The sequence below is a fragment of the Panthera uncia genome (genome assembly GCF_023721935.1).
Source record: "Panthera uncia isolate 11264 chromosome A1 unlocalized genomic scaffold, Puncia_PCG_1.0 HiC_scaffold_16, whole genome shotgun sequence".
Lineage (NCBI taxonomy): Eukaryota > Metazoa > Chordata > Mammalia > Carnivora > Felidae > Panthera > Panthera uncia.
The window spans coordinates 69375159-69402295 of record NW_026057576.1 but is presented as its reverse complement, the minus strand read 5'-3'; the positions used below and the strand labels follow the sequence as shown (position 1 = coordinate 69402295).

Here is a 27137-nt window from a genome sequence, read left to right as displayed (position 1 = left end):
CCTCTTAGAGACCAGCTACCACAATGGGAATTTTTAATGGTTGTGTGATTTTTGTAATAGAGACCTGTATAATTGTATTATCTGTCTGTCAAGCACCTTTGTATATAAAGCTTTTTATTAATACTCCAAATTATTTCCTTGGATATAGTCTCAGAAGTGGGACTGTTGAGTTATAAAAAAATAATTCTCAATTTCCATTTTAAATTGGTTTCATAAAACAAAATAATATTTTATATTATTTCAGTTAGCATATGCATTGCCTTTAGCATATTCATGATAAATACCTTAAAATTCTTATGCAGTGCTTCACAACTACATGTTCATTTTTCATTTAATGCATTCTATATAGTGTATTTTTTAGGCAGAAATTCTATAGCATATATATATATATATATATATATATATATATATATAGTATTTTGATACTTACGGCATGTGGGTTTTTTCATTGTTATTTAACCATTTTATAGATCCTCCTGAGTTTGTTTGTTGCTGTTATTTTGGACAACTTAGAACTTGATGAAGATCTTAAGAAGCTTAAACAAGTAAGTAATGTATGGGGAATTCTTTAACTCTGAATTTAAAAAAATAAGGGTAAAATATGTGCTTACAGATAATGTTATAAATAGAGCTAGCTTCAAAGTAAGAAAAATGGTTTAATAAATTAAGGCAGTCTATGTTGGCAGAATTTTCTTGTGTTTGACTTTTATCCATTATCCACACAAAAAAAAGTTTTCTTGGCTCTAGAATTATCCTAGGAATATTTTTAAATTACTCTTTTGAGTAAAAGTAAGATGCACATAGTATAGGAAATTGGACTGGTGACTGTTCCCCTTCTGTCATTACATAAAGGTTGTTTGATAATGAAATGCTTCAGGGCCAGATTGCCATTTTGCATAATTGTGTGTAATACTCTTGAACATCATCATAAAAATATTAAGCATCAACTTGCCTGACCTCTAGACACTAAAAGAGAATTTAGTATTGGTGCCATAGTCATTATAAGAAATGGAATAGAATAAATGATCAACTGTGTGCCCAGTTATGTATGAAAACAGATTGGATGTTATGGCCTTGATAATCATACCCCAAAAATGTAAATGAAAATGTGTGAAGGTTATATGGCTGATGGCAGAAAGATGACAGGCATGATGGACCATTCTCCTAGTTTCTGTTACATGGAAGATGCTTGGCATACACATATGGTTCTATCAAAGAGTAGAGACCCTTTGAAAAGTAGAGTTGGTGTGAGTGAAGGTCAGTGGATAAGATACTCTTTTTTATTGCAATATAGTTGGCATACAATGTTGTATTCGTTTCAGGTGTGCAACAAAGTGGTTCAACAATTCTATATATTATGCAATGCTCACCACAAGTGTAGTTACCATCTGTCACCATACAAAGTTATTACAATATTATTGAACATATTCCCTGTGCTCTACTTTTATCTTCATGGCTTATTTATTTTATAACAGGAAGTTTGTACCTCTAAATCTCCTTTATTAACTTTGCCCTCCCCCCCGCCCCAGCAACCACCAGTTTGTTCTCTGTATTTATGAATCTATTTCTGGGGTTTTTTTGTTTGTTCATTTGTTTTGTTTTTTAGCTTCTGCTTATAAGTGAAATCATATGGTATTTGTCTTTCCCTGTATGACTTATTTCACTTAGCATAATACCCTCTAGCTGCATCCATATTGTCACAAATGGCAAGATCTCATCCATTTTTGTACCTAAGTAATATTCCTTTGTATATATATACCACCTCTTCTGTATCCATTCATCTATCGATGGACAGTTGGATTGCTCCCATATTTTAGCTATTGTAAATAGTGCTGCAGTAACCATAGGGGTGCGTACATCTTTTCAAATTAGTGTTTGTGTTTTCTTTGGGAAAATACCCAGTAGTGGAATTACTGGATCATATGGTAATTCTATTTTCAATTTCTTGAGGAACCTCCACACTGTTTTCCAGAGTGGCCGCACCAGTTTGCATTCCCCAAAACAGTACATAAGGGTTCATTTTTTCCAACTTTGTTGTTTCTTGTGGTTTTTTTTTTTTTACGTTAACCATTCTGACAGGTGTGAGGTGATATCTCATTGTGCATGTCCTTGATGATGAGTGATGTGCCGCATCTTTTCATGAGCTGGCCACCTAGATGTCTTCTTTGGAAAAATGTCTATTCAGTTTCTCTGGCCATTTTTTAACCAGATTGTTCGGTTTTGGGGGATGTTGAGTTGTATAAGTTCTTTATATATTTTATATTTAACCCCTTATTGGACGGATCATTTGCAAATATCTTCTCCCATTCAGTAAGTTGCCTTTTCATTTTGTTGATGATTCCTTTTGCCATGCAGAAACTTTTTAGTTTGATGCAGTCCAATAGTTTATCTTTGCTCTTCTTTTCCTTGCCTGAGGAGGGAGGTAAAATATTCTTGGATCACGCTCCCCAGCACTGCAAGAATAATAATTGAGATGTTAATGAAAAACTAAGGCTAGAAAACAAGTCTTACCTGGAATTATAAGAAGGCCCTATACATTCAGAATTTTCAAATTGCATCTGACTTGTCTTTTTTTTTTTATGTTTAATGTTCATTTTTGAGAGAGAGAGAGAGACAGAGCACAAGCAGGGGAGGGGCAGGGAGAGAAGGAGACACAGAATCCGAAGCAGGCTCCAGGCTCCAAGCTGTCAGCACAGAGCCTGACACCGGGCTCAAACCCACAAACTGCGAGATCATGACCTGAGCCGAAGTCAGACAGTTGTCAACTGAGCCACCCAGGTGCCCTGGGTTTTATTTTTTCTTTAACGAAAGCAAAGATAGAACCTATTTAAAAGGTTCCCTTGTCATTTGCATATCCTAAAATCACTTTAGGCATTTCATCCTTTTACTTTTGTTTATCTCCAAAGTCTGTGCTTCTAACCAAGGGTAGTCAACAAAAGAAAAATATATATATATATTTGATAGAAAGGATGCCCACTGTGAGCATATCAAGGAAGGATTTAAGTGTTTTCCTGTGCTTCAGCTACACAAGCAAAATGGCCCTCTGGGCATAGTGGAAATGATTTCTTCCAGATCTTTTCAGTTTGCAGCAACAGTGACAGATTATTCAAATGAGAGTTGGGAACTTCTCTTCTGCCACTGATGCAAATGCTTTATGCAGCTTCTAGTTATTGAAGAAACATGTAATTAGTGAGTTCAAAAGTGAAAACTGACCCATATCATTAGACATAACCAGTGAAAATCTGCTGTTGGATAGCCACCTTAGTCCTTGCTTTACAAATCTGGTATTTAGATGTGGATTTTCCTGTGTACAATGCTTATTATACATAGATTTTTAATGTCCTCTTTCTGAGGACATAAATATGTGTAGTCTATAGATAAAATGAAAACTATTTTATTTTCTTCAAATTGGTGCTACAGCCAGGTTCAATATGGTTTTAAATAACCATTGGCCAATTAAAATGCCATATAATTCCAGCCCACATTTTTTACTAGAAAGAAGTAAAATAAATCTATAGGCAATTTCTTTTCAAGTTTGTGAATTCAATCCTACTAGTATTTTTGCAGTAAAATTCAAACCTACTAATATTTTTGCATATTATATATGGGTAATATATATATATATATATATATATATATATATATATATACACACACATTTTATCTGACCCCAAGTGAAAAACCAACAATAAAAAAATCAGGATTTTAACTGACATCTGACTTTCTTCTTAGTTTATACAGTTTTAGTAAACTAGACGGGGCTTTGCTTTAGGATCTATCATTAGTTATAAAATGGTTTTTGTTTAATCACTTGCTATATATTAGTAATGCTCTGTATTTCTAGAAATCCTATACATCAGAGCTAATTATTGGATTGTACCAGCCTACAATTCGAAGTATCTTCTTTGAATATTTAGAGATATTTGAGCATTGAAAATCCCAACCATAAACAAAACGGCAAACTCATTTTCATTAGTACTTTTCACATTGTTCTTTGGCCATGACTGGACTAACACTACATACCTATTAAATTTATCAATTAATTCGTACACTAATTGCTGTGGACCAAAGATTATCGCACTAAACTAAAATGTTTACTGTTTTCTTCCATTTTGTATAAGAATATTTGTGTTTCATTACTTTCTACAAATTACATCATTTTTATACCCCCCCCCTTATTTCCAGTCATCTTGGTCTTTGAGATGAGGCTCATTTACATAGTTTCAAGAATACACTCACGTACACCCACACCCCCCCCCTCAATGTACACACACTTGTATGTACTTTCACACACACGTGCATGTAATTATGTGAATACCTGAAATGGTAGCCTGTTTTTCAAAGCTTCTTACAGAACTCCATTACAAATGTTCCCTGAAATCCCCATTTCGTTTTCTGTGTGTAGCCTCAGCCTTGAAGGGTTTAAATTCCTATACTCTATTTTTACTATTCCCAGATAGAGAATAGAATGGGGAAGCTGTAAAAAATGTTTGATTTTCTTAATGTTTTAAGTTCCAGAAAGCATACATACTCCATAATCTGCCTTTGTTCAGTACAAACCTTTTTTCATCATTTATCCTTTCTGCCACTAATCTGTAGGTTCCTATAGCTATAGTAACATTTGTCGGACACTTTCAGTTCCAGGTGCTGTGTATGTTCATTTATTGAAGTTTCATGGCAACCATGTGATGTAGGTATTATTAATATATCCATCTTACAGATGGGGAAACTAAGGCACAGAGAAGTTAAGGAACTTGCCTAAGGTCACACAGAGAATACATGGCAGAGTTAGGATTTGAACCCAAGCAACTCAGACCTAAAGCCCAGGCTCCATGACTGAGTCACAGGAAAGCTGTATCAATGCCAAACATGAGTCATGCCTGTTGTGAATGTTAATTACTCGTCTATAAATAATCATGTTTTAGATGGCAGAAACATCAATATATATTCATGAAATAACTTGGTGTGAGGGGCAGTTTTCTGAGGAATGGAAGTGAATCAAGCAACCCAGTCATTAAAACTACCCAAAATAGTTCTTTGTTTCCCCTGGGAAAGCAGACTATCTAATCGGAGCCACAGGAGTTAGGACTTCTGCAGCAGGTAAGAGCTCAGAGGCTTACCACTCAGTACACGTGATGGCAGACTCTGCCCAAGGCACCTCTTCTCTCAGTGACCTTCTGGAGTAGCGATCCTCTTTAGACACAGACACAGTGTGCTTGCAGCATATTACATTTCAGCGATGCCTCTAGAGATTTTTAATGTGTTTTATTCTGATTGTGGTCAAAAAACAATTGTGTTAAAATGTAAATGCCGGTTCCTAGACATTTTTCAAGAGTAATAGAAACAAGTGTGAGTCACCTCTAACATACAGAGGTTAAATATGAAACACTAGACAAAGCTATTAGAAAGAGAAAGTCAGTTCTCATGCTTGGGAGAGGAAATATGACCTTGAAGGTGGACAGGGTAGGAGAAAGCTAAAAGGTACGGTGAAAAAACTAGAACAGAAGAGAAGAAGGAAGAAGTAAAGTAAGGCACTAGAAAATCATTCAAGATATGAAATCAAAGGAAAGAACACAGATTATGAATATAACACAGGGATGAATGGGGAGCAATGGGGCCAAACCCTGAGTTAGGAAAGTGATAAAGTCAAATTGCCAGATGGCAAAGGACACCAGAACCCTTCAGGGAGAAGCTCAGGGAAGGCAAGTCAACACAACCAACTGTTGGTGGAATCCTAGAATCACATTCTTCTCAAGTACAAGCATCCTAGATCTCTTTTTCCCATGATTTTCTGGTCACCTCCTTGGACTTTGAGACAGTGGCTTCCACTTAGGGACCATCTTCAGGAGAAGAACTCTTCAGGAGAAAGTATGGAGCCAGTCACCATTTTTAACACTTGAGGAAGCCAAAAGAGAGTTGTGTGTGCACCCAATGTAAGACCAGATGTGCTAACTCAAATGCCAACTTTAATACTTTTAGTTGGAAATCTGCAAATCAAATTCTAGGTGGCAGTGAAGCTTCCCTAATGCTAATGCTCTGAAGTCTCTTCATAAATGCCTTCATTTTTTTTAAAGTTTATTTATTTATTTTGAGAAGGGGAAGGGACAGAGAGGGAGAGAGAGAATCCCAAGCAGGCTCCACACTGTCAGTGCAGAACCCGACTTGGGACTTGATCTCATGAGCCATGAGATCATGACCTGAGCCAAAATCAAGAGTTGGATGCTCAACTGACTGAGCCACCCAGGTGTCCCCCCATATGCCTTCTTTTAAGGGAAAGGAGAAAGCATTGAATTATTTATTACTTAATAAAGGTATTTTGAAACAGAAAAGTGTCTTTTTTTTAATAGAATTCAGAGCAATATACTAAAAGGGCCCCTTGGGGACACGTTTGGAGAGGCTCTAATGTAAGTACCCATTCCCACCACACCTCCTCTCCACGGTATCACCAACATTGTGCCTTGATAGCCACTAAGGTAGCTTTATTTTTTCCCTCTTCAAAATAAATATAATGTTCTAAAAAGTCATGACAGTGATGCTCCATATGAAACTCATTTTTTGCTTTCCCTGTGTGTTGCATATAAGACGCAACCGATTCCTGGAAGCAATATAGCAGTAACGATCCTTTCATAGCTCCCATACCTAATTAAATAGAGACCATGCTTTTCTTATCACTACCCTGAACCTCAGCCCAGACCTTGGAGATGGAGATAGATATAGATGCAGATACAGATACAGATACAGGTATAGATATAAATAAAGATATAGACATGTAATGGTTTTCTATATAAGACCAGAAAATTGACTAGAAATGGGGTTGTCCATGAATGTGTAATTGGGCTGCTGAGAAGCCAAATCAGTTTGCATAGAAGCTAAAAATCTCCTTGACCCAATGCTGTCCTCTGAACAGTAGTTCCAGGAGACGATGACTTTGATCCTCGGTGGTGCAGCAAAGACGCTAGAGGTTGTAGGTGGAGTTTTTGCAAACTTTGAAAATGGGGAGACTCCTCACAGCTTTAATGATTTTTGCAAATTCAGTGCAAGACAGATATAAAGGGCTTTCTTTCAAGCAGTATAAAATTCATTCAACTGTGAGGGGGAAAAAAGCCCACAGAGAAGCCTCAGGGAAAGAATCATTGGAAGGGGAAGTATAGATAGTCTATTTAGATTAAATTCCATCCTCTGAAATCAAAACTGTTTCCCAGTGTGGTATCAAGTCTCATTTGAATTCTGGTTCAAACTTGATGATGTTTGGTCTTTGGTGATGTCCACTGCATAGTGAGGATGGACGTGTAGAGGAGCTTTTCTCTCGTGTAAGTGTGATTTAAAAAAAAAAAAAACATATTCTCTTTAAAATGTGAGCTCTGGGGTCATGTTTCTCGTTAGCCTTACCTGGGCGCTTTCCTTTCATGTCTGCCTTGTGTCCATACTGAGGTCCTTCCAGATGGAGGGCAGTTGCATGGAGATAGGGTATTGGGGAGTGTGCGATTCGGCTCAGCACTGGTTGCTGTCTCCTGATCTGGGTCAGGCCTTCAGTCTTCCTGGTTTTGGGTCCATGAGTAAATTTGTTTAAACAAGTGTAACATAAAAGAGAGACATAACTGCTGTGCTGGTAAATATCACGTACTGAAAACTACCTCGTGCAAGGTACTGCATGTTAAATTATTGCATTTTATGCTGGAGATTACAGACACAGAAACTAACACTCAAAGGAGTATATTTCTTGCCTAATTTCATACAGTTTGTAAGTGGAAATGACCTGGGCTCTCTCACTCTAATCCAATGTCCTCACCAAAGGACGTCATGATGCCTGCTCAGAGAACCAGTTCATTCATTCATTATGAGATGTGAGTCTAGAAAGTGGGTTAGATGATGTACTTACATCTATGGATTAGCATATTCTCTCACTGTGGGTGTATACACTGAAGGTCAAATCATAATCAGAACATAGCATAATAAGCCAGGAATCGGTATGGGGGGTGGTGAGGGAGGAGGGCTGTGTGATTCAAATATGTAATGGCATCAGGCTAAGATTGTATGAGGTATCCCTTTTATAGATAGGAGGTTACTGCTCAGAGACTGTATCTACTCACTTCGTAATCCTGAGATCTGAGTACTCACCTATTATGCTTCAAACATTATGTTAGGGCCAAGGAACATAATGATGACCAAGATACTGTTCCTGCCTTAAGTCACTTGTGAGGTGGTGGGAGAAAGCGACATGTAAATAGATGTTATGAGGGACTTGGGGAGCACATAGGAGCCATACCCAATTTTGATGATGAGATCAGAGACATTTTCTCACAAGTATGGTGTAGACTAAACTCTGATGGTCAAGCAATGCCTATCCAGGTGAAGGGGGTTAGGAGAAAGTGGCATGAGGAAGGGCACTCAGGACCAAAAGAACAGCAAGCTTTTTCTTTTGGCAAGAAAAAGCATAGTGTTTTTTTGGAGGTCACTTGAAGTTCACTGTGTTCACTGACTCAAGTGTTGATCAAGGGAGAAATGGTAAGCTGGAAAAGTAAGCAGGAAATTGCAGGTGAAAAGTTGTGAGCGGTGCTGAGCATTTAGGTATTATCCTGAGGGCATTTAAGCCCAAGAGTGACATAATGTTCCCTACATTCCAACATCAGCATGGGGAATAGACTGAAGGGACCTAATGATAAGAGCACCATTCCTGAGTCAGACAGTGATCGTGGCCTCAACTAAATGAAACTGAGACCAGGGAACATACAGAGGTGGTGGAATACAGAGGAGAAAATACAGTGGGTAGGATTTAGTGACCAGTCGAAGTAAGAGCAGAGCAAAGGCAGGAGACCAAGGTGTAACCCAGGTTTCTAGATTGTCCAAGGTGTGCCAAGACAGAGATCACAGGAGAAGGAAGAAATGGGGTTTTGTTTGTTTTATTTTGGAGGACAGAGGCTGGTCATATTTTCCATGAGATGCCTAGGAGATATTTATGAGACAATTTCTATGAGTAGCTAGAAGGTTTAAAGCTTAGACAGAATATTGGGACTGAAATAGGTATTGGGTAGGAGCAAGAGTCAACATGCTAGTGGTAATTTGAGCCTTTAGAAGTTCTGAGTTTACCAGGGGAAGAAAGTCTCCTGAGGAACAACAAATGAATCATATAAGCCAAGGAGGAAGAGCCTAAAATATGAACAAGAAGTCACAGCCCAAAACATAGGAGCAAAATCCAGAATCTGTTTGTTGTCAAATTCAAAGGTAAAAATGTTTCAAGAAGGAGGGCATGGTTAACAATGGGAAAGACTTCAGAGAGGTCAAAAGTTGTCATTATGGAAAACACTCCTACTTATAATAACATCAGGAAGAATAAAATACTGAGGAATAAACTTAACCAAGGAGGTAAAAGATTTCTACACTGAAAATGACAAAACATTGCTGAAAGAAATTACAGAAAATACAAATAATTGAAAAACATCTGTGTTCATGGATTGGAAGATTGAATATTATTAAAATGTTCATACCACCCAAAGTTATCCACAGATTCAGTGTGATCCTTATCCAAATCCCAATGTACTTTTTTGCAGAAACAGAAAAACAAAATCCTAAAATTCCTGTGGCACCTCAAAGGTCCCCAAACAAGACAAACTAAATTGAAGCCTCATGTTCCTTAATCTCAAAATATATGACCAAGCTACAGTAATCAAACAACATGGTACTGACATAATGACAGACACGTATCAGTGGAACAGAAGAAAGACAGTCCAGAAATAAACCTTCATATCTATGGTCAAATGATCTTCAACAAGGATGTCAAAACCACACAATGAGGAAAACTGGATGTCCACATGCAAACTGGATCCTTACCTTACACTATATACAAAAATTGACTCAAAATTGATGAAAGAACTTAATGTAAGACCTACAACTATAAAACTCCTGGAAGACGACATTGCAAAAAAGTTTCATGACATTGAAACTGGCAATAATTTCTTGGATATGACATCAAAAGTACACATAATAAAAGCAAAAATAGACAAACGGGACTTCATCAAACTTAAAAACATTTGTGAATCAAAGGAAATAATCAACATAGTGAAAAGGCACTGTCTGGAATGGTAGAAAATATGTGCAAATCATGTATTTGAAAAGGGGTTAATATCCACATATATAAAGAATTCTACAACTCAACAACAAAACAAGTAGCAAAGGATTTGGATAGACATTTCTCCAAAGAACATATAAGAATGTCCACAAACCATATGAAAAGATTCTTAGCATCACTAATCATCAAAACCACAATGAGATTCCACCTCACACCCATTAAGATGGCCCTATTAAAAAGCTAGAAAATAAAAAAAAAACATTGGCAAGGAAATGGAGCAATTGGAACACGTATACCCTATTGCTGAGAATGTGTACCCATGGTGGAAAACAGTATGAAGTCCTTCAAAAAATTAAAATAGATATGATCCAGGAATACCACTTCTGAGTATATATCCAAAAGAATCGAAAGCAGGGTCTCGAAGAGATATTTGCAAGCCCATGTTTACTGCAGCATTATTCACAATAGCCAAGAGGTGGAAGCAACTTAAATGCCCATTAGCATATGAATGAATAATGAAAATGTGTTGTGTATACATACAGTGGAATATTATTCAGCCTTAAAAAAGGAAGAAAATTCTGACACATGTTACACATGGATGAACGTTGAAAACATTAGGCTCAGTGACTTAAGCCAGTGACAAAAAGAGAAATACTGTATGATTCCACTTCTGTGAGGTTCCTGGAGTGCACTTGTTCATAGAAACAGAAAGCAGACTAGTGGTTGCAAGGAGCCAGGGGGAGGGGGCAGAGGGTAGTTGTCATTCAATGGCTATAGAGTTATAATTATGCAAGATGAAAAAGTCCTAGAGATCTTTTGCACAACAAGTGAATGTAGTTAACACTGCTGAACTGTACCTTAAAAATGAGTAAGATGGTACATTTTATGTTATGTATTTTTATCACAACTTTAAAAAAAAGTTTTTAATGAAAAAATGGTAGGATTACCTGGGTGGCTCAGTCAGTTACGCTCAGGTCATGATCTCATGGTTTCATGAGCTCGAGCCCCGTGTTGGGCTCTCCACTGACAGTGTGGAGCCTGCTTGGAATTCTCTCTTCCTCTCTCTCTATCCCTCCCCCCTCATGCGTTCTCTCTCTCTCTCTCTCTCTCTCTCTCTCTCTCAAAATAAATAAATAAACTTTAAAAATAAAAAAATGGTGATGATATTAGCAGTAAGGAGGTGGTAAGCAATGGTGATGACAGTAGGGCTCAGGCACTCGGGTGGAAGTTGGGTTCTAAGACATGAGCAGTGAATGACAGCTAAAGAAGTGAGGATGAATTGCCAATCCTTTCTTCTTAGGCTTATCATATTCTAAGCTTCCAGACAGACCACTAGTTACTGGATGATTCTTAATGTTTTTAAGTATGTCACCACTATTTACTATAGGACTACCCAACCTTTTTTTTCCATTGTGGCATGTTAGAGAGTAATGTTTGCACAACACATTGGATCAACAGCTGGGAATCTCAGGCAGTTGGAGTCATGAGATCCAGGATTCCTACTGCTCCAGGAAACACTGAGCTGCCCAGGGGCCAGAGGCTCAATACCCTAAAGAAACTACAAATCATTAGCAACTGGGGTTTGGGAAGTGGTATTTACTGGAAGCCTTTGATGTTACTCAACTCCACTTGAAGCCACTCTCCATCTTTTAGTCAGAAATGACTCTTCACATATTAATACCCATAATTTTCCATAATTTAAATCTCAGGAGGTCATCTTATATAGGATTTGCTCTGCTATTTCTGAAATTGCTTCATTGTTAGACTTCTGTTTAATACATGCTTATGTCAATAAAGACACGGACTGCAATAAGATCAGTTCTAAGAGATAAAGTGACTGAGGCAGAAAACAATTCAGATCAAAATTCAAGCCGATAGGTTACAACAGAGACTCAGAGTTTGGGGATATCAATTATCAGCATTAGATACGGCCTAGAAATCTAGAAGTCAGTGCCAAAAGGGAAACAGCCCACCTGAATTTTGGAGTTAAACCGGTGATAGTCATCAAACAGAGGAGGTGCCTTTTGGAATTTATGTCCTTTGGTTGTGCATTAAATTGTGTTCCCCCAAAAGATATATTGAAGCCCTGATCCCTAATACTTCTGAAGGTGACCTTATTTGGAAATGAGGTATTTGCAAATACAGTCAAGTTAAGATGAGATCTTTAGGGTGAACCTTAATCCGCTAAGGCTGGTGTCCTTATATGAAAAGGAGAAGAGACAGACAGACAGATATACAAGAACACCATCTGATGACAGAGGCAGAGACTGTGAGGTGTCTACAAGCTTAGGAGCACCAAGAATTGCCGACCATCACCAGAAGGTAAGAGAGAGGCATGGAACAGACCTTCCCTCAGAACCCCCAGAGGGCACCAAGCCCAAAGACACCTTGATTTTGGACTGCCAGCCTCCAAAACTGTAAGACAATAAATTTCTGTTGTTTTAAGCTACCCAGTGCCCTCACAAATGAACACAACCTCCAGAGTCATGTTCTTTGGCCTCAAGAAGAAGTGCTTCCCTTTTGGCACTGAGATCGTGGTCCAGTGGGGGACAACAGGTGCAACTCAGGATGCAGACCAACTGTCATCGACCAAGAGCAGCTTTCTCAGCAGGTGGAATCATTTACCTTCACCCTTAATCTCATAAGTCCCATAAAAAGTGAGTGTTATAAGTTTAAGACTCTCTTGGAAGAAGGGTTTCCTCTAAGCCCTTTCAAATTTTCATTCCATGAATGAGTGACCCAAACCAGATCACTTTTAGAGGATTCGTTTTCAGAAACCTTGTTCTTTGCCTCATTCCACTGGCACTTGGGACTTTTTATAAATTACCTGAAGTCTCTCTTGCCTTTGAACAAACATAAAATGACTTGCCTAAGACCGTTCAAGTTTACATTGATCAGTTGTTGGTTGTATCATTCTACAATTGTGCTAATTCAGAATTACTTTCATTACATTTTTTCCCACAGCACTCTGTAAGGCAACCCCTCAATTTTAAAAAAATGAGAAGGTACATAGGTAAAACATGCCCTAACTGGGGAAGAAGCTCTCCCTTCAGCTCTGCCTCAACTCCACATGCCCAGCCCTGTGCCTACTGCTGAGCTGTGGGGACTCTATCTCATTTGCTTTCTGAAATCAAGAGAAGAAAATTTTTTTAAGTGAACAGCATTTTTTTCCTTTAGATCCTTTCACAGGCAATGGGAAAGTAGATTGTTATGGTTCTAAGGGAAAAGCATGACAACTGGTTTTCAGTTTTATTCAGTGTCTCACAGTCATTGCATTGCAAAAAGACTCCTTCATAACTGTTAAGACTATAAGGAGTTAAGATTATAATCAGTGTTACCCCGTGTGTACCTAAACGCAAATGCCAATGCATTTACAAAGCCCATCTGTTGCTTGTTCTGAGTCTCAGTCCATATATCTTTTCATTCTTCCCAAAGCATTTTTACTATCTGATTGTTCATTTGTTTCTCAAATCTTTGAGTCCCTACTGTGTGTAAGACGCTGGGCCAGGCACTAAAGAGACAAGAATAAACAATAAAATTCTCTGTTCTCATGGACTTTATGGTCTAGTGGAAAAATTGGACATAAATCAAATATCCAAACCAATGAATAAATGTTTGCAAACCAAGATGAACTTCCTTTAAAAAATAACATTTTTCTGGGGCACCTGGGTGGCTCAGTCGGTTAAGCATCCGACTTCAGCTCAGGTCATGATCTTGCGGTCTGTGAGTTCGAGCCCCACGTCGGGCTCTGGGCTGATGGCTCAGAGCCTGGAGCCTGCTTCCGATTCTGTGTCTCCCTCTCTCTCTGCCCCTCCCCTGTTCATGCTCTGTCTCTCTCTGTCTCAAAAATAAATTTAAAAAAACGTTAAAAATTAAAAAAATAATAATAACATTTTTCTGAGTGAGAAGTTCATAGAAGACTCTGACCCACGTGGAGATAAGGGCAGTGAGGGAGGAGAAAGAAACACTGGAGCTAAGTTCTGAAGGATGAGCAACAGTGACCAGAAAGCCCAGGGCCAAGTGGTGTAAAATGAGTGTAGACAAGCAAGCTGGGCATAGACCACGCAGCACTTCGAGAAGCCAAGAATTTTATGTTTTACCTAAGAACATGGGAAGCCACAGAAGACTTGAAGATGGGAGGAAGTGGTAAATTGGAGAGCTGTTTGGCAAGTGAAATCAGCAGGGACGTGGTGAGGGGTTGGATTTAAGGTCAGAAAGGGAAGAGTCTCAAGGATGACTCTTGGTTTCAGGTTCATCTCCTTGAATGGGCAATGGTAACATCCACTGAGCCAGGAAACATTAGCATGGAACCTATTGGAGGGAAAAGATCAACAATTCAGTCTTGGGCATGTTGTGACTGTGGTGAGTTTGGGACTTAGTGGAGACCCCTAACAGCTGCATGTGTACATCTAGAGTTCAGGGGTGAGGGCTGGCTGGCTGGCTAGAGATACAAATATGGATGTTCAAGGTAATCTTCACTTAGCCAGTGCCTACCATGTGCCAGGCACTGTCCTAGGCACATGGGGTAAGTCAGGGAAGAAACCAGACAAAAGTCCTCTCCCTCTTTGATTCTTCAGTCCTAGTGAGGTTTTCTATATGGACATAATACTGGAAGTTGTAAATCTGGATGAGATTATACAGAGTGGAAAGAAAAGACCTACTAGAAACTTGAAGAAAAATGTTTAGTAACTGCAAGTGCTTTACCCTTAAGGCAACACAAATAATCTCATTTTTCTCCATGTAAGTTTTGACTTTTGGTTTTGTTACAAATAATCAACACTCTGTCTCAAATTCAAACTCCCAACAAGAGAAGATCTGATTGTCCCAGCTAGTCAACCTCATTCCTTTTAGGCCAGAATTTCATGTCTATGACTGCTTACAATGCTGGTCATCCCTACAGAAAGTCATCAGCTTCCAACAGGTCTAGATCCAGACCAAAACACAAAGGGGGCCACCCTGAAATGTGGCTGGTTTCCTAAGACAATCCTTTCTTCTCCTAACCCTCCACCCTGGCCTCTGCTCTAAAGAAGCTAGACCCTAAAGAAGGAAATGTGGAGCAGTGAAGGAAGGGAGCATGTCCCCTCCCCAGTTCCAGACCTGAAGTCACACTTGTAGCCCTATGAGGGAGGGGCTTGGGGAAGGTTTGAATCAGGTAGGAGACTGGATTGAACTGGAATGATTTTTAATAAAAGGTGGCCAGAGAGTTATGGACTTTATCAAAATAACCAGTCTTCTTTCTCTTTATTAATAATTCTGCTTCCTTGCACTCGAGAGTTAATGAGTTCATTATTGGCCTTTCCTTATATTCTACTCCGGGTGCTTGCTCAACAGTAGGCATAGTGGGAGATGGGGTGAGACTGACATTCTCACACACAGCCGTATGACTATCGAATAGTTTCTACTCTGATATGAACAAAAGAGTGACTGAGGTTATTTCTAGGAAACGAGAAATGTACATGCATGCTATTTCGTTTTGATGTTATTCCTATTTCCATTTTGCTTTGCATAAAATATGTTGATTAATGTGAATCTTCATAGTGCATCTAATAAGCCGTTTTTATCAAAGTCTGCAAAATTGAACAACTCTACAATCTACCATAAGCATACTCAGGAATGGTACTTGGAAAATGCATGCTTATTTCCTGAAAAGGAATTACTTAAGGAGACAGAACTCGGCTGAGGTTCAAGGCCCCACTGTGGGGACTGCGAAATATGTGTCTTCCGTACCTCCAGTTTAAAGTGTGGTATTTGTTTTGCGGTAAATACTTTACTGATACTAGTTATATGTACACTAAGCTGGAACAGATAAGGAAACTTACTGTAGATAATGTCACACTGTCAGAGAAAGAAGTTACAAATACGCGAAGGGGAGATGCCAGAATTAACCCTATGGCACCAGATTGGAGTAGGAGTATTAGTATAAGCTCAGTTTATTTTAAGATAGAAGATAGATACATAGACAGATACACAGATACATGGATGGATACATATATATAATCTAAGGTTACATAAGACCTATCCATCCATACACAGGTGTTAAATATAGGTATGCATATATACATTGTTTTATATACATACATTATTTCCTCTGAGTGAGCCTAGAAGCAGTGACCTATCAATAACAACAAGCAAACCTGGTGCTAAGATTTTCATTTCTTTTAAATTTTTTAGTGTTTATTTATTTTTTAGAGTAAGAGAGACAGACAGAGCATGCGCAGGGGAGGGGCAGAGAGAGAGGGAGACACAGGATCCGAGGCAGGCTCCAGGTTCTGAGCTGTCAGCACAGAGCCTGATGTAGGGCTAGAACTCATGGACGGGGAGATCATGACCTGAGTTGAAGTCAGACGCTCAACTGATTGAGCCAGCCACCCAAGCGCCCCTAAGATTTTCATTTCTAAATACCATTCTCCAGTAAAGCAAATCAGGGCTCTTTGGAGGAATGGTTGATTCTCAAGCTGAGTCGGGGGAAATAGAAGATAAGACTTAAGTACTTTGTGGAGCCCAGAAAGTAAGGAAGTACTTTTTAAAAAGAAAGGAGAAGAAAAGAAAAAGAAAAGGGTATACTGGAAGAGTAAGAAGCCACCTGAAAGAGCCCCCGATGACAAATTGAGCAATCAAATAAATAATAATGGTCTTAGATTATAACCCAAAGAATGAAATAAACAGCCAAAAAGCCATACTTACACATAAATTATCGAATTTAAAAGTGGAGAAGTGACAACTGTTCCTTACAGAATAATCCCGAGTGAATATAGAGGCAATATAGAGAAATAGAAATAATAGAATAATAAATGAGGGAAATAGAAAATCGCCATTAGAACATTATATTTATAAGCAGGACCTACTGCTGCGTGCTAAAATCAATATGAGGCTCTAAGGAGAAATAGACATTTACGTGACCTCAAAGTTTCTTCCTTCAAAACTTTTTTTTTAATTATTCTGATGGTTTTTTTTTTAATTTTTTTAACGTTTATTTAATTTTGAGGCAGAGAGAGACACAGCATGAACGGGGGAGGGGCAGAGAGAGAGGGAGACACAGAATCGGAAGCAGGCTCCAGGCTCTGAGCCATCAGCCCAGAGCCCGACGCGGGGCTCGAACTCACGGACCGCGAGATCGTGACCTGAGCTGAAGTCGGGCGCTTAACCGACTGAGCCACCCAGGCGCCCCTATTCTGATGGTTTTTAACATATGTCTGCAAATTCTTTGATACTTCCCCCTCCTTGGAGGTGAAGCCTAAGTCTTCTCTTCTTAACTGTGGGCAGGAATTGGTGATTTACTTCTACCTGGTAGTGTAAGGAAACAGAGACTGTAACGTTACAGTTACAGAAACCTGGAAGATACCTTACCCCAGTAATGACAGTCGCCATCACCAACATGAAGGCACATTGGTGTCATGTTCCCCCTGATATGATGAGATAAGCCTAGCGTCTCCATAATACTGTTCCCCCCAAATCCACAACGTCAGCCAAATCCTGAGAAAGCATTGGACAACCCCATACTGAGGGCCATTCTGCAAGTTACCTGCCCAGTATGCCTTAAAACGGCCAAGGTCTTTTAAAAACAAGGAAGGTACGAGAAACTGTCACACTCTCTAGAGGAGCCTAAAAAGACATGATAACGAAATACAATGTGGCACCTGGACTGGATCTTGAAACAGAAAAGACACTGATACAAAAACCAGTGTCTGTGCTTTAGTTAAAAGTATTTCGACCAAGGTTAATTTCTTAGTTTTGATAGATATTCTATGGTTATGTAAGATGCTAACATAAGAAAAAGCTGGGTCAAGGGCATACAGGAACTCTCTGTACTATCTTACTATCTTTGCAATTCTTATGTAAGTTTAAAATGATTTCAAAATAAAGTGTTGTTTTTTTTAAAAATGGGATAAGAATTTCCTATGGTAAAGTCCAATAACACAACATATAAATTGGCTGCTATGTGGCCTTGTTCAAAGACACGTGCATCTGCCAAGCTTTATACCATGAATACGTTGTATAGAATTTATAGTTCATTATGCTTTTCTGATCTTAAGAAGTTGAGAGGATACATGTCATCAGGAGCCAAATGCTTTTTATGATTTTGTTTCTAATAGAAAATCTGATGAGACTTGTCATTTCTCTTCATCTTTAATCAGTAAAATAACTCATTCTGAAACTAGGAGACTTGTTTGTGCTGGTTAATATAGCTGCTTCCACATTGTAAAGAACCTAAGAAAAGGATAACAAAATGCTGAGAAATACCACAAAGGGGTCACTTCACCTGTTTATGAGACCACATTGAGTCTGCCTGTTTTATTCTCCATCTCATCATCATTGTGTTATCTTTGTCCTGTGTATGTAAATGTATGGTATGAGGCCATGGGGCACTAAGAGTCCCACACTTAATTTAAAATGTGTCATCTTAGTGGGGGGAAGATACACATAATTAGGAAGTTATGGCATAAAGACCTGAGCACTAAGGTTGAAGAAGGAACATAGGAGAACATATATCTAACTCAGATTGCAGGCAGGTGGGGAAGATGTATCTAGAAACGATGACCCGGAATGTTGTTAGCAAAATAGGAGAAGACGTTCCGTGTTAAAGAAATAGCAGGTACCAAATTGCAGAAGTAAAAACCCATCTACTGCTTGAAAATGTTGTTTTGATGAGGCAATATAAAACAGTGTTTAGGAGCTCAAGCTGTGGAATCAGAAAGATTCCGCATGCCAGGACTATGACTTCCAGCCGTGTGACCTTGGGCGGCTGACTTAAGCTCTTGTGACCTCAGTTTCCTCATCTGTAACATGCTAGAGCATGGAGCTGCCTCATGGGCTAAACCGGATTAAGTAATATTAGCAATGCCAAGTGTTCAGCATAGAGTCATGTTTACTACTTCAACTTACCAATTATTGTTATTCTAAGAAATCTTCCTAGAGGAGATGATTTTTGAGGGAGTTAACTGAGTGTAGAAGAAGGAAGGTGTGTTGCAAGCGATGCGGGGGGGGGGGCGGCAGTAGGGAGTATGTTCAGGGGCACAAATACATGAAGTAAGACTGTGGGAAGGACCCGCAAACCACTATCATTGGAATATAAGGTGCAAGGCACCAAAGGGTCGTTTATGCCGTCTTAGAAGATTCTAATTTCTTCTATATACAAATGAACATCCTTGAATTACTTTAAAGACCAGGAACACGATGGTGTTTCTTTTTCAGGTGTTCTGTAAAGAAAAATGGGCTTCAAGGGGCAAGACAAAGATGGAAACCCAGTTGGGGGGCAGGTGGGTTAGTAGAGGCAGTGAGATAAAACCAGGATGCCTGAGTGGCTGCTGGCTTCAGCAGCATGGGAAATGTTGGTGGCTGCTAAGAGCAGCCCTGAGGTGGTGCTGGGGAGAGACCTGAGACAGCGAGGGTGGAAGATGCGAGGAAGTTAGTGCAGGTAAGCCGTATGTATAGCGAGTGTAGACGACACTTCGGAGAAGGCAGTTTGAAAAGGGAAAGGAATCAGATCAGGAGAAATGTTCACCATTCTTTTCATTTTCATTTTTAAAATCAAGGGTCTTGAGAAAATCAGTCAATCAAAGGGGCAGAAGTTGGAGCGTGGATGGAGGGGAGGGTTTGGACAGCACAGCATGTGAGCGTCCTCAGAATTTATCCCCACTCGCTGAGATGAGAGCATTTTCAGGCAGAACTAGCAGTTACTGTGGCATAGTGATAGCTTTGGTTTTTATAGCACATTTCCCTTGAGTAATTCAAATTACAGACAATATGCTATCTCACTTATATATCTGGCATTTATATAAAGGAGGGAAGATCCTCATTTTTCATTTGAGAACATTGAAATCCAAAGTGCTTAAGGGATTATAAAACCGAACAAAATTTTAAATCCACATCTTCTTACTTTTTTTTTTTTTTTTTTTTTTACTGTTTTTACTTAGACTGTGTTTTCTCCTGTGTTTTCTAAATCAAACCAGGGAGGACAATTATGTGAGTGTAATATATATACATGTGGATATGTGTATATATATATATATATATATATATATATATATTCTGAATTCCCTTTGGTGTGGGCTTTATCCTATTACTTACTGAATATTCATCTCTTAACAAGAACCAACTATCTAGTTTACATAGAATTCTAATATAATTTCATCTGAAGTGGAGCAAAAAAACGCATTTTTTATCATAATGAACATGTTTCTATGACTCAGTAAGTTTCCTAATGGAAACAACTGCGTCTCACTTGAATAACACAAGAGAAATAGAATGTAAAATAGAGGTGTTTGGGACCAGAAGAAAAAACATGCGAAAGCAAACTGTTCATTACTTCTGTCTCAAAGAAATCATTAATTCCATTCATGGGATTTCAGGGGACAATCATGAGGAAAACCTACCCATTCGACATAATTCGGCATTCTAGTTTTGAATAGTTTTTTTTGTTTGTTTGTTTTCATCTTACTAACTCGTTAGCATTTTCTGCTAGCCTCGCCTTGTTGCAACTGTTTTTCACACTGCTTCACAAAGTCACCTTCTGAAGGACACTTAAAGCCGGTACGATCTTAGGTTCAGTGCTGTGTACATCCAAGGGATGGCACAAGACGATATAAATGTCAGAGTCCTTCCTAAGTGCTCTGCTGGGCCTCCCAAACCAGGAAGTGCAGAAGCCACTTAACTCCCCAGTGCACCAGCTCCTCCGAGAACACACCTCGGCCATGCTGTAAGGAGGAATGAGGAACCCCTCCGAGTCTGTTGAGAGATGTAGGAAAGGAAACACCAAGTGCCATGAATCAACTGATGTTATAAAACTACTTTGAACATTTGGAGGTGCCAGCTGTCATATTAAAATGTCTCATTTATGGCCCAGAAGCCAAGAAATAGAGCCCTCCAGTTTGTATCAATAAAACCCCAATTTGACCTTGGAAGTTCTGGATGTATTCCAGATTTTTTGTAAAACGGGGGAGAGTAGGTGACTTAAACACTTTTTAAGGAAAGCATTTTTAAAAGCATACAGTAGTGCTGTCTTATATTCAATCATGTGGCTGAAGGCCCTTTGCCCAGGGCAAAAGAAAAAGAAAGAAAGAAAGAAAATATTCTCCCTTCTAAGAAACTCCTTATTGGACTCAACAGCCTAGTGAATTTATATTTTATATCAAGGTTTTATAGTAACACTGGGACACGGAGATATTAACAGAGACCAACATGTTTGATCATTACTCCAGATATCCCATCTGTTTTAACCCAGAAGCCGTGCAGTTTCAGTTGTAAAAATCACAGATGCAAAATAGCAAGAGAAACTTGCTTGAAAAATAACAGTTTATGCTTTAGGAAGAGTCTCACTTCTGAATTACTGCATCATGTATAGATCCAGGAAAACCAGCCAAACCCATTGTCTAAAGAAGAAAAGAGAACTCGGCCTTACTTTACTCAGATAACATAGACAAACTTCCTTCTCCAGATTGAGCATAATGTGGCTGTTTTTCACATACTGAACTGCCAGAAAAATACTCCTCAGCTACACTGACCTACAGGTCTGTGCACATTTTTCAAACTAGCACGAACTAGATTTTAAAATGAGAATCGTTCCCAAGTCTGAATACTTTTTAAGTTGTTTTCTTTTAGAAAAATCACACCAAAAATTACAAAAATTTTTATTTAACATAATCCTTCAATTCAGTTATTTGTCGCAGCATTTAGAAAGGAACTGAAACTGAATAATGTTTGAATATTTTAACAGAAGAAAGCACAGGCTGGAATACAGAAGATGTAAGCGATGAGGCAGAACAGGGTATGTGTCATGCAGAGCGATTACACCCAAGTCTCTTGAGAAGCACACAGAAAGCAAAAGGCTTTCAGCCGCCTGACGTGTAATGATATCTCCACAAGACAGATGCTGAGCCATAGAATAGCCCTGAGCTTCGATGATTTATATACTTTAAAGCTCAAGGTTTGAATCTTTCTCTTTTATTCTAATTTCTTCTTTGCAAATGTGTTTTTTAAAACCATGTGAGTCTGTTACAAATCTATCATCTGATCTATTTGTTACAGCCACACGTCATGCTCAGTCAAAGCCATTATGAATTCTTTCCTTTGTTACTGTTCTTTATATCAGATATTTCTTTTCTTTAATTTTTTTTAATGTTTATTTCCTTTTGAGAGAGAGAGAGACAGAGTGCAAGTGGGGGGTGGGGCAGAGAGTGAGGGAGACACAGAATCTGAAGCGGACTCCAGGCTCCAAGCGGTCTGCACAGAGCCTGACACGGGGCTCGAACTCACGAACCACGAGAACATGACCTGAGCCAAAGTCAGACGCTTAACCCACTGAGCCACCCAGGCGCCACTACATTAGATTTTCCAACATAAAGACTGAAATCTTGTGTTCTCTGCATTCTGCATTCTCTTCCTTCCATCCAAGAGTTATAATCTTTGAAATTATTTCCAAGCCAACATTTACAATTACAATTACTGTACGTTAGAAGGTCTGCTTTTGTGGTATAGTATAAGGATCTTCAATAATCATCCCGTATTTTCAATGTAATCCATATTACTCACCCATTTGCATCAAAGTAAGTTTAACCTTGGGGAAATCTGTGCTTAAATGCAAGAAGGGGGAAGAATTTGGATAAAAGGTAGAATAGGGTTTATTGTGCGTCAGGAAACTTGACTGTGGTTTCCAAGTACCATGCAGTATTTCTCTTTGCTCTGGCTGCCTCACCTTCATCCCACCCTACACCCCTCGGTAGGCAAGCCGATCCCATCGTCCTCTCGTATTTCTTCCTCTTTTTGTATCTTGACCAACATCACGGACTGGGGAAGGAGAAATGGTCCAGGTTTTGGAGATTAATAGCAGTGGAGTAAGGATTAGATGATTTTGCTGAACTTTTCCAAACCGAGCACACCCAGCACCCAGACCAAGATCAGCTGTCCTTAGAAGCCCCTCCCCACATGTCCTCTTAGTCATGATGCTTCACCCCACCCCAGGGTAACTACTCTGCAGACGCTCAGCCAGATAGAGTAGCGTCACCTGCTCTTTAACTTTATATAAATGGGATCATTCAGGATGTACTTGTTTCATTGGTCGGGATTCCTTCATTCAACGTTAGTTTGTAAAATTCACCCAAATCCTTGTGCTTGGAAGTAGTTCATTGACTCAAATGCATAAATAAACCACAATTTACTTCTCCATTCAACTGCTGATGGGCATTTGAGGAGTTTATGGTTTAGTGTGGCTGTGGGCTTGTGAGGACGTGGCTGTGGTGTGCATGTGGACATGTTTCTGGTAGATGCCGAGATGCTGGATGTGTGTATATTCACCTGTAGTTGATGCTGTTTAACTGTGAACAGCAGACAGAACACGTGGCAGGTGCTGTCAAGAAAGAGGCCCCTCCCCCGCTTGTAGAAGATTCTGTCCAGCGCCTCTGCGGTGAGATCTGATATGTCTGCCCCCCCATGCAACCACCCACCCTTCTCTGGCTTAACTGGCCCTTCTGTGGAGCCATGATGCCCGACATTTGAGAGGATTGGTAGGATCCTGAAGAACCTCCTGAGTCATCAAAAAGAGCTTCTCATTTGTAGTTTTACAGTTCCACGATCAATTCATGCTAAATTCTAATTCATTTATTCACAAACAGTTATTATTTTTCTACTCTCTACAAGGTGCTATAGAAGTAAATTAAAAACATGAGGTGCCTGGGTGGTTCAGTCGGGTGAGCGTCCAACTTCGGCTCAGGTCATGACCTCACAGTTTGTAGGTTTGAGCCCCACATCGGGCTCTGTGCTGACAGCTAAGCCTGGAGCCTGCTTCAAATTCTGTGTCTCCCTCTCTCCCTACCTCTCCCCCACTCACGCTCTGTCTCTCTCTCTCTCTCTTTCAAAAAGAAAATAAACATTAAAAAAATTTTTAACAGAATCTGGGGTGCCTAGTTGGCTCAGCTGGTTGAGTGTCTGACTCTGGATTTTGGCTCAGGCCATGATCCCCGTGTCGTAGGATGGAGCCCCGAGCTGGTCTCCATGATGAGCATAGATCCTGCTTGATATTCTCTTTCTCTCTCTCTCTCTCTCTCTCTCTCTCTCTCTCTCTCTCCCCCCCTCTTCCCCTCTCACAATCTTTCACTCTCTAAAAAAAATTTTTTTTAAGTAAAAAAACACAGAATCTTGCCCCTGAGGAGTTTACAAGTTTGGGGAAGTATAAATAACTCTAACACTAAGTAGAATGAGATGTGTTCCATTTTAAAAACATGCAGGCAAGGTGACTATTTTTCAATACTGGTACCCTACATTTGCCAAACATCATAGGCTAGGGTATTTAATTAAATATTATACAATTTTTTGTCTAGGAGCACCTGGTTGGCTCAGTTGGTTAGGCATCTGACTTTGGCTCAGGTCATGATGTCATGGTCCATGAATTTTGGCCCCGAGTTGGGCTCTGTGCTGACAGCTCAGAGCCTGGAACCTGCCTCAGTTTCCATGTCTCCCTCTCTCTCTGCCCCTCCCCTACTTGTGCTCTGTCTCTCTCTCTCAAAAACGAATAAACGTTAAAACTTTTTTCTTTAATTTTACATCTAAACTTACTCTAAACATCTATGGGCTCATTGATGGTAGATGTAAGTTCAGGTTGAATGCCACAGAGTCTAATTTTATTCCATTCTGTGAATCTGGGGATACTTAGACTCTACACCAGCAAATTTTTCAATCAGTAAATTGATACTTTCTGCTTATCTTTCCACCCTTCAGGATATACCTACAATCCTTTCTTTTATTTCCAAGTTATCTGCTAGAGTGTAGTTCTGCTGGTGATTGTATAATTATTCATTCAACATATATTTGTGTCGGTTACTTTGTGTCAATATTGTGGCAGCCCTGGAACATGAAATAAGGAAACACACCCAACCCCTGCAAACATCCTTGTCCTCTGAGGACCCTTGTCATCCTAGAATTTACAGGCTCAGCGGAAAGAGAAACAGTGGTCAAGAATTTCAACTACTGTATGTAGTGGGTTTAATAGTGTCCCTCCAAAATTCATGTCCACCTGGAGCCTCAGAATGGGACCTGTTTGGAACTTAGATTTTTATAGACATGATCAATTAAGATCATACTGCGTTAGGGTGGGCCCTGATTTAAATGACTGGTGTCTTTGTAAGAAAAGAGAAGGAGAGTCAGATAGACACAGAAACACACGGGGAAGAAGCCTTATGATTTCACAGGAAGATAACAGAGCGATGTAGCTACGGGGCAAGGAACACCAGGATTGCTGGGAAGCTGAGTCAAGGAAAGCAGTCTTCCCTAGAGCCTTCAGAGAGAGCATGATGCTGCTGATACCTTGATTTAGGTTTCCCAGCCTCCAGAATACTAGGAGAAGTTTCTGGAAATAAAAGTAGCACCGTCGTTTTTTAAAGCTTCTCCCTTTGCTCCTCACCTTGAGCTCTCAGCACCTTGTTTAGATCTCAGCTAGAAGAGCTATTATATTTGTCATTATCTGTTTATATAACCATCTATCGGTTATAATGTGGGCTCCGTGAGAGCAAATACAGTGTCTTAGTTATTTTTATATCCCTAGAACTTTGCATGGAACCTGGCCTCTGGGATTTGATTTATAAGTGACTGCATTGATATATAAATAAGTGAGTCAGCAAATACATGCATTAAATACCTTGTTTCTGCTCTGTCTTCTTGGCCTGTCTTTGGCCTTACATAATTGCCTTTCTCTCTGGTCTGACTTAACATATTAACTGCCTTTTCTTTTTCTGTGTGCTCTACTTACCACTGACAAATATTTTTATACCAGTTGTCCCAATAAATTTTTGGAAAACGAGTCTCTTCCTCATGAATTTCTGTGTTTACATGTGGGGCCATTTTTCTAATTCCCTGCATCTCATGGAAATGCTAGCCATGTTTGCTTTGCACCTTTGAGAGCTAATTCTTCATCATTGCCACCATCATAACCATCAAATGGTTACCTTTTCTAAATGAGGTTACCACATCAGTCAGAAAAACCACAGACAGGCCCCAGAATTAACTAAGATGGACAGATGGCTATGGCAAAATATTTATATTATATAAAACAAAAATGTAGGAACAGTTTCTGAAGTTTATGAGAAATGAGGCACGTTTTCTGAACTAGAAATAAGACATGTAACCTTGCGATGAGCTCACAACCGATTGGACAACCGTGTATTGTATTGAAATTGTATGTTCCCCCAAATGCAGCACCCATGTTCTCTCTGGCCAGTGTGGATACCCTCACTCAGGGAGGAGGGAAGAGTTGGCACCTCTCTGACTTACAAAAATGTTCTCAGCCTCCCATGCTAACCTTTCCACAAACTGGAGACAGGTTGTAATTATAAAGTAAAAGCACACCCAGCAAGGGAGAAGAAGCTGATGGCTTTTGAAACATGCTTCCCTAAGCCCAGCAGAGAAGCTGCCCGAATTTGATGGACTCTTTGAACAGGATCGGCGTTCTGAGATGCAGGCTGGAGAGGGGGACGAGTTGGGTGGACATAGAGAGGTTCATCCCAGTCTACAGAGAGGTCTGAGAGGAGGCAGTAGTAAAAAGAAGTAAGGGGGGGGGGCACCTGGGTGGCTCAGTCGGTTAAGCGTCTGACTTCGGCTCAGGTCATGATCTCACGGTTCCTGAGTTCAAACCCCATGTGGGGCTCTGTGTTGACAGCTCAGAGCCTGGAGCCTGCTTCACGTTCTGTGTCTCCCTCTCTCTCTGCCCCTCCCCCACTCATGCTCTGTCTCTCTTGCTCTCAAAAATAAATAAAACATAAAAAAAAAAGAAGTAAGGGAGGTTGGCAAGAGAAGTCAGCCTTGGATTGGGAAGACAGTGCGTTCTGAGAAGGGGAGGAAGCACATTACTTCATTTTTCAGGCCAGAGTTCCCCTAGCCAAATCCATCCTTAGGACGGCTCCTTAGCTCAGCACTGGTTCCAGTTTGTGACCCCAAGTCTCAGTCTCCCTGAGTCCTAATTTGTAGAAATATAAAAGCCCTCTTGTAGATAGATGATAGATAGATAGATACCATTTGCTTGTCATTTCTTGCAAAGATATTTTATGGCATGTAATATAATCATTCTCAAGCATCCATCCTTACAACT

The 27137-nt window shown here is 39.6% G+C and overlaps 1 protein-coding gene across 2 annotated transcripts in view; it reads left to right on the top strand.

Moving 5' to 3' along the window:
• The window catches only part of NALCN (sodium leak channel, non-selective), a 298281-nt gene that overhangs the window by 181904 nt on the left and 89240 nt on the right, over positions 1 to 27137 (top strand). For both annotated transcript variants that reach the window (XM_049647172.1, XM_049647173.1), the window contains exon 14: positions 471 to 545. In XM_049647172.1, the coding sequence (XP_049503129.1) occupies positions 471 to 545 (75 nt within the window). The remainder of the gene's footprint in view (positions 1 to 470; positions 546 to 27137) is intronic.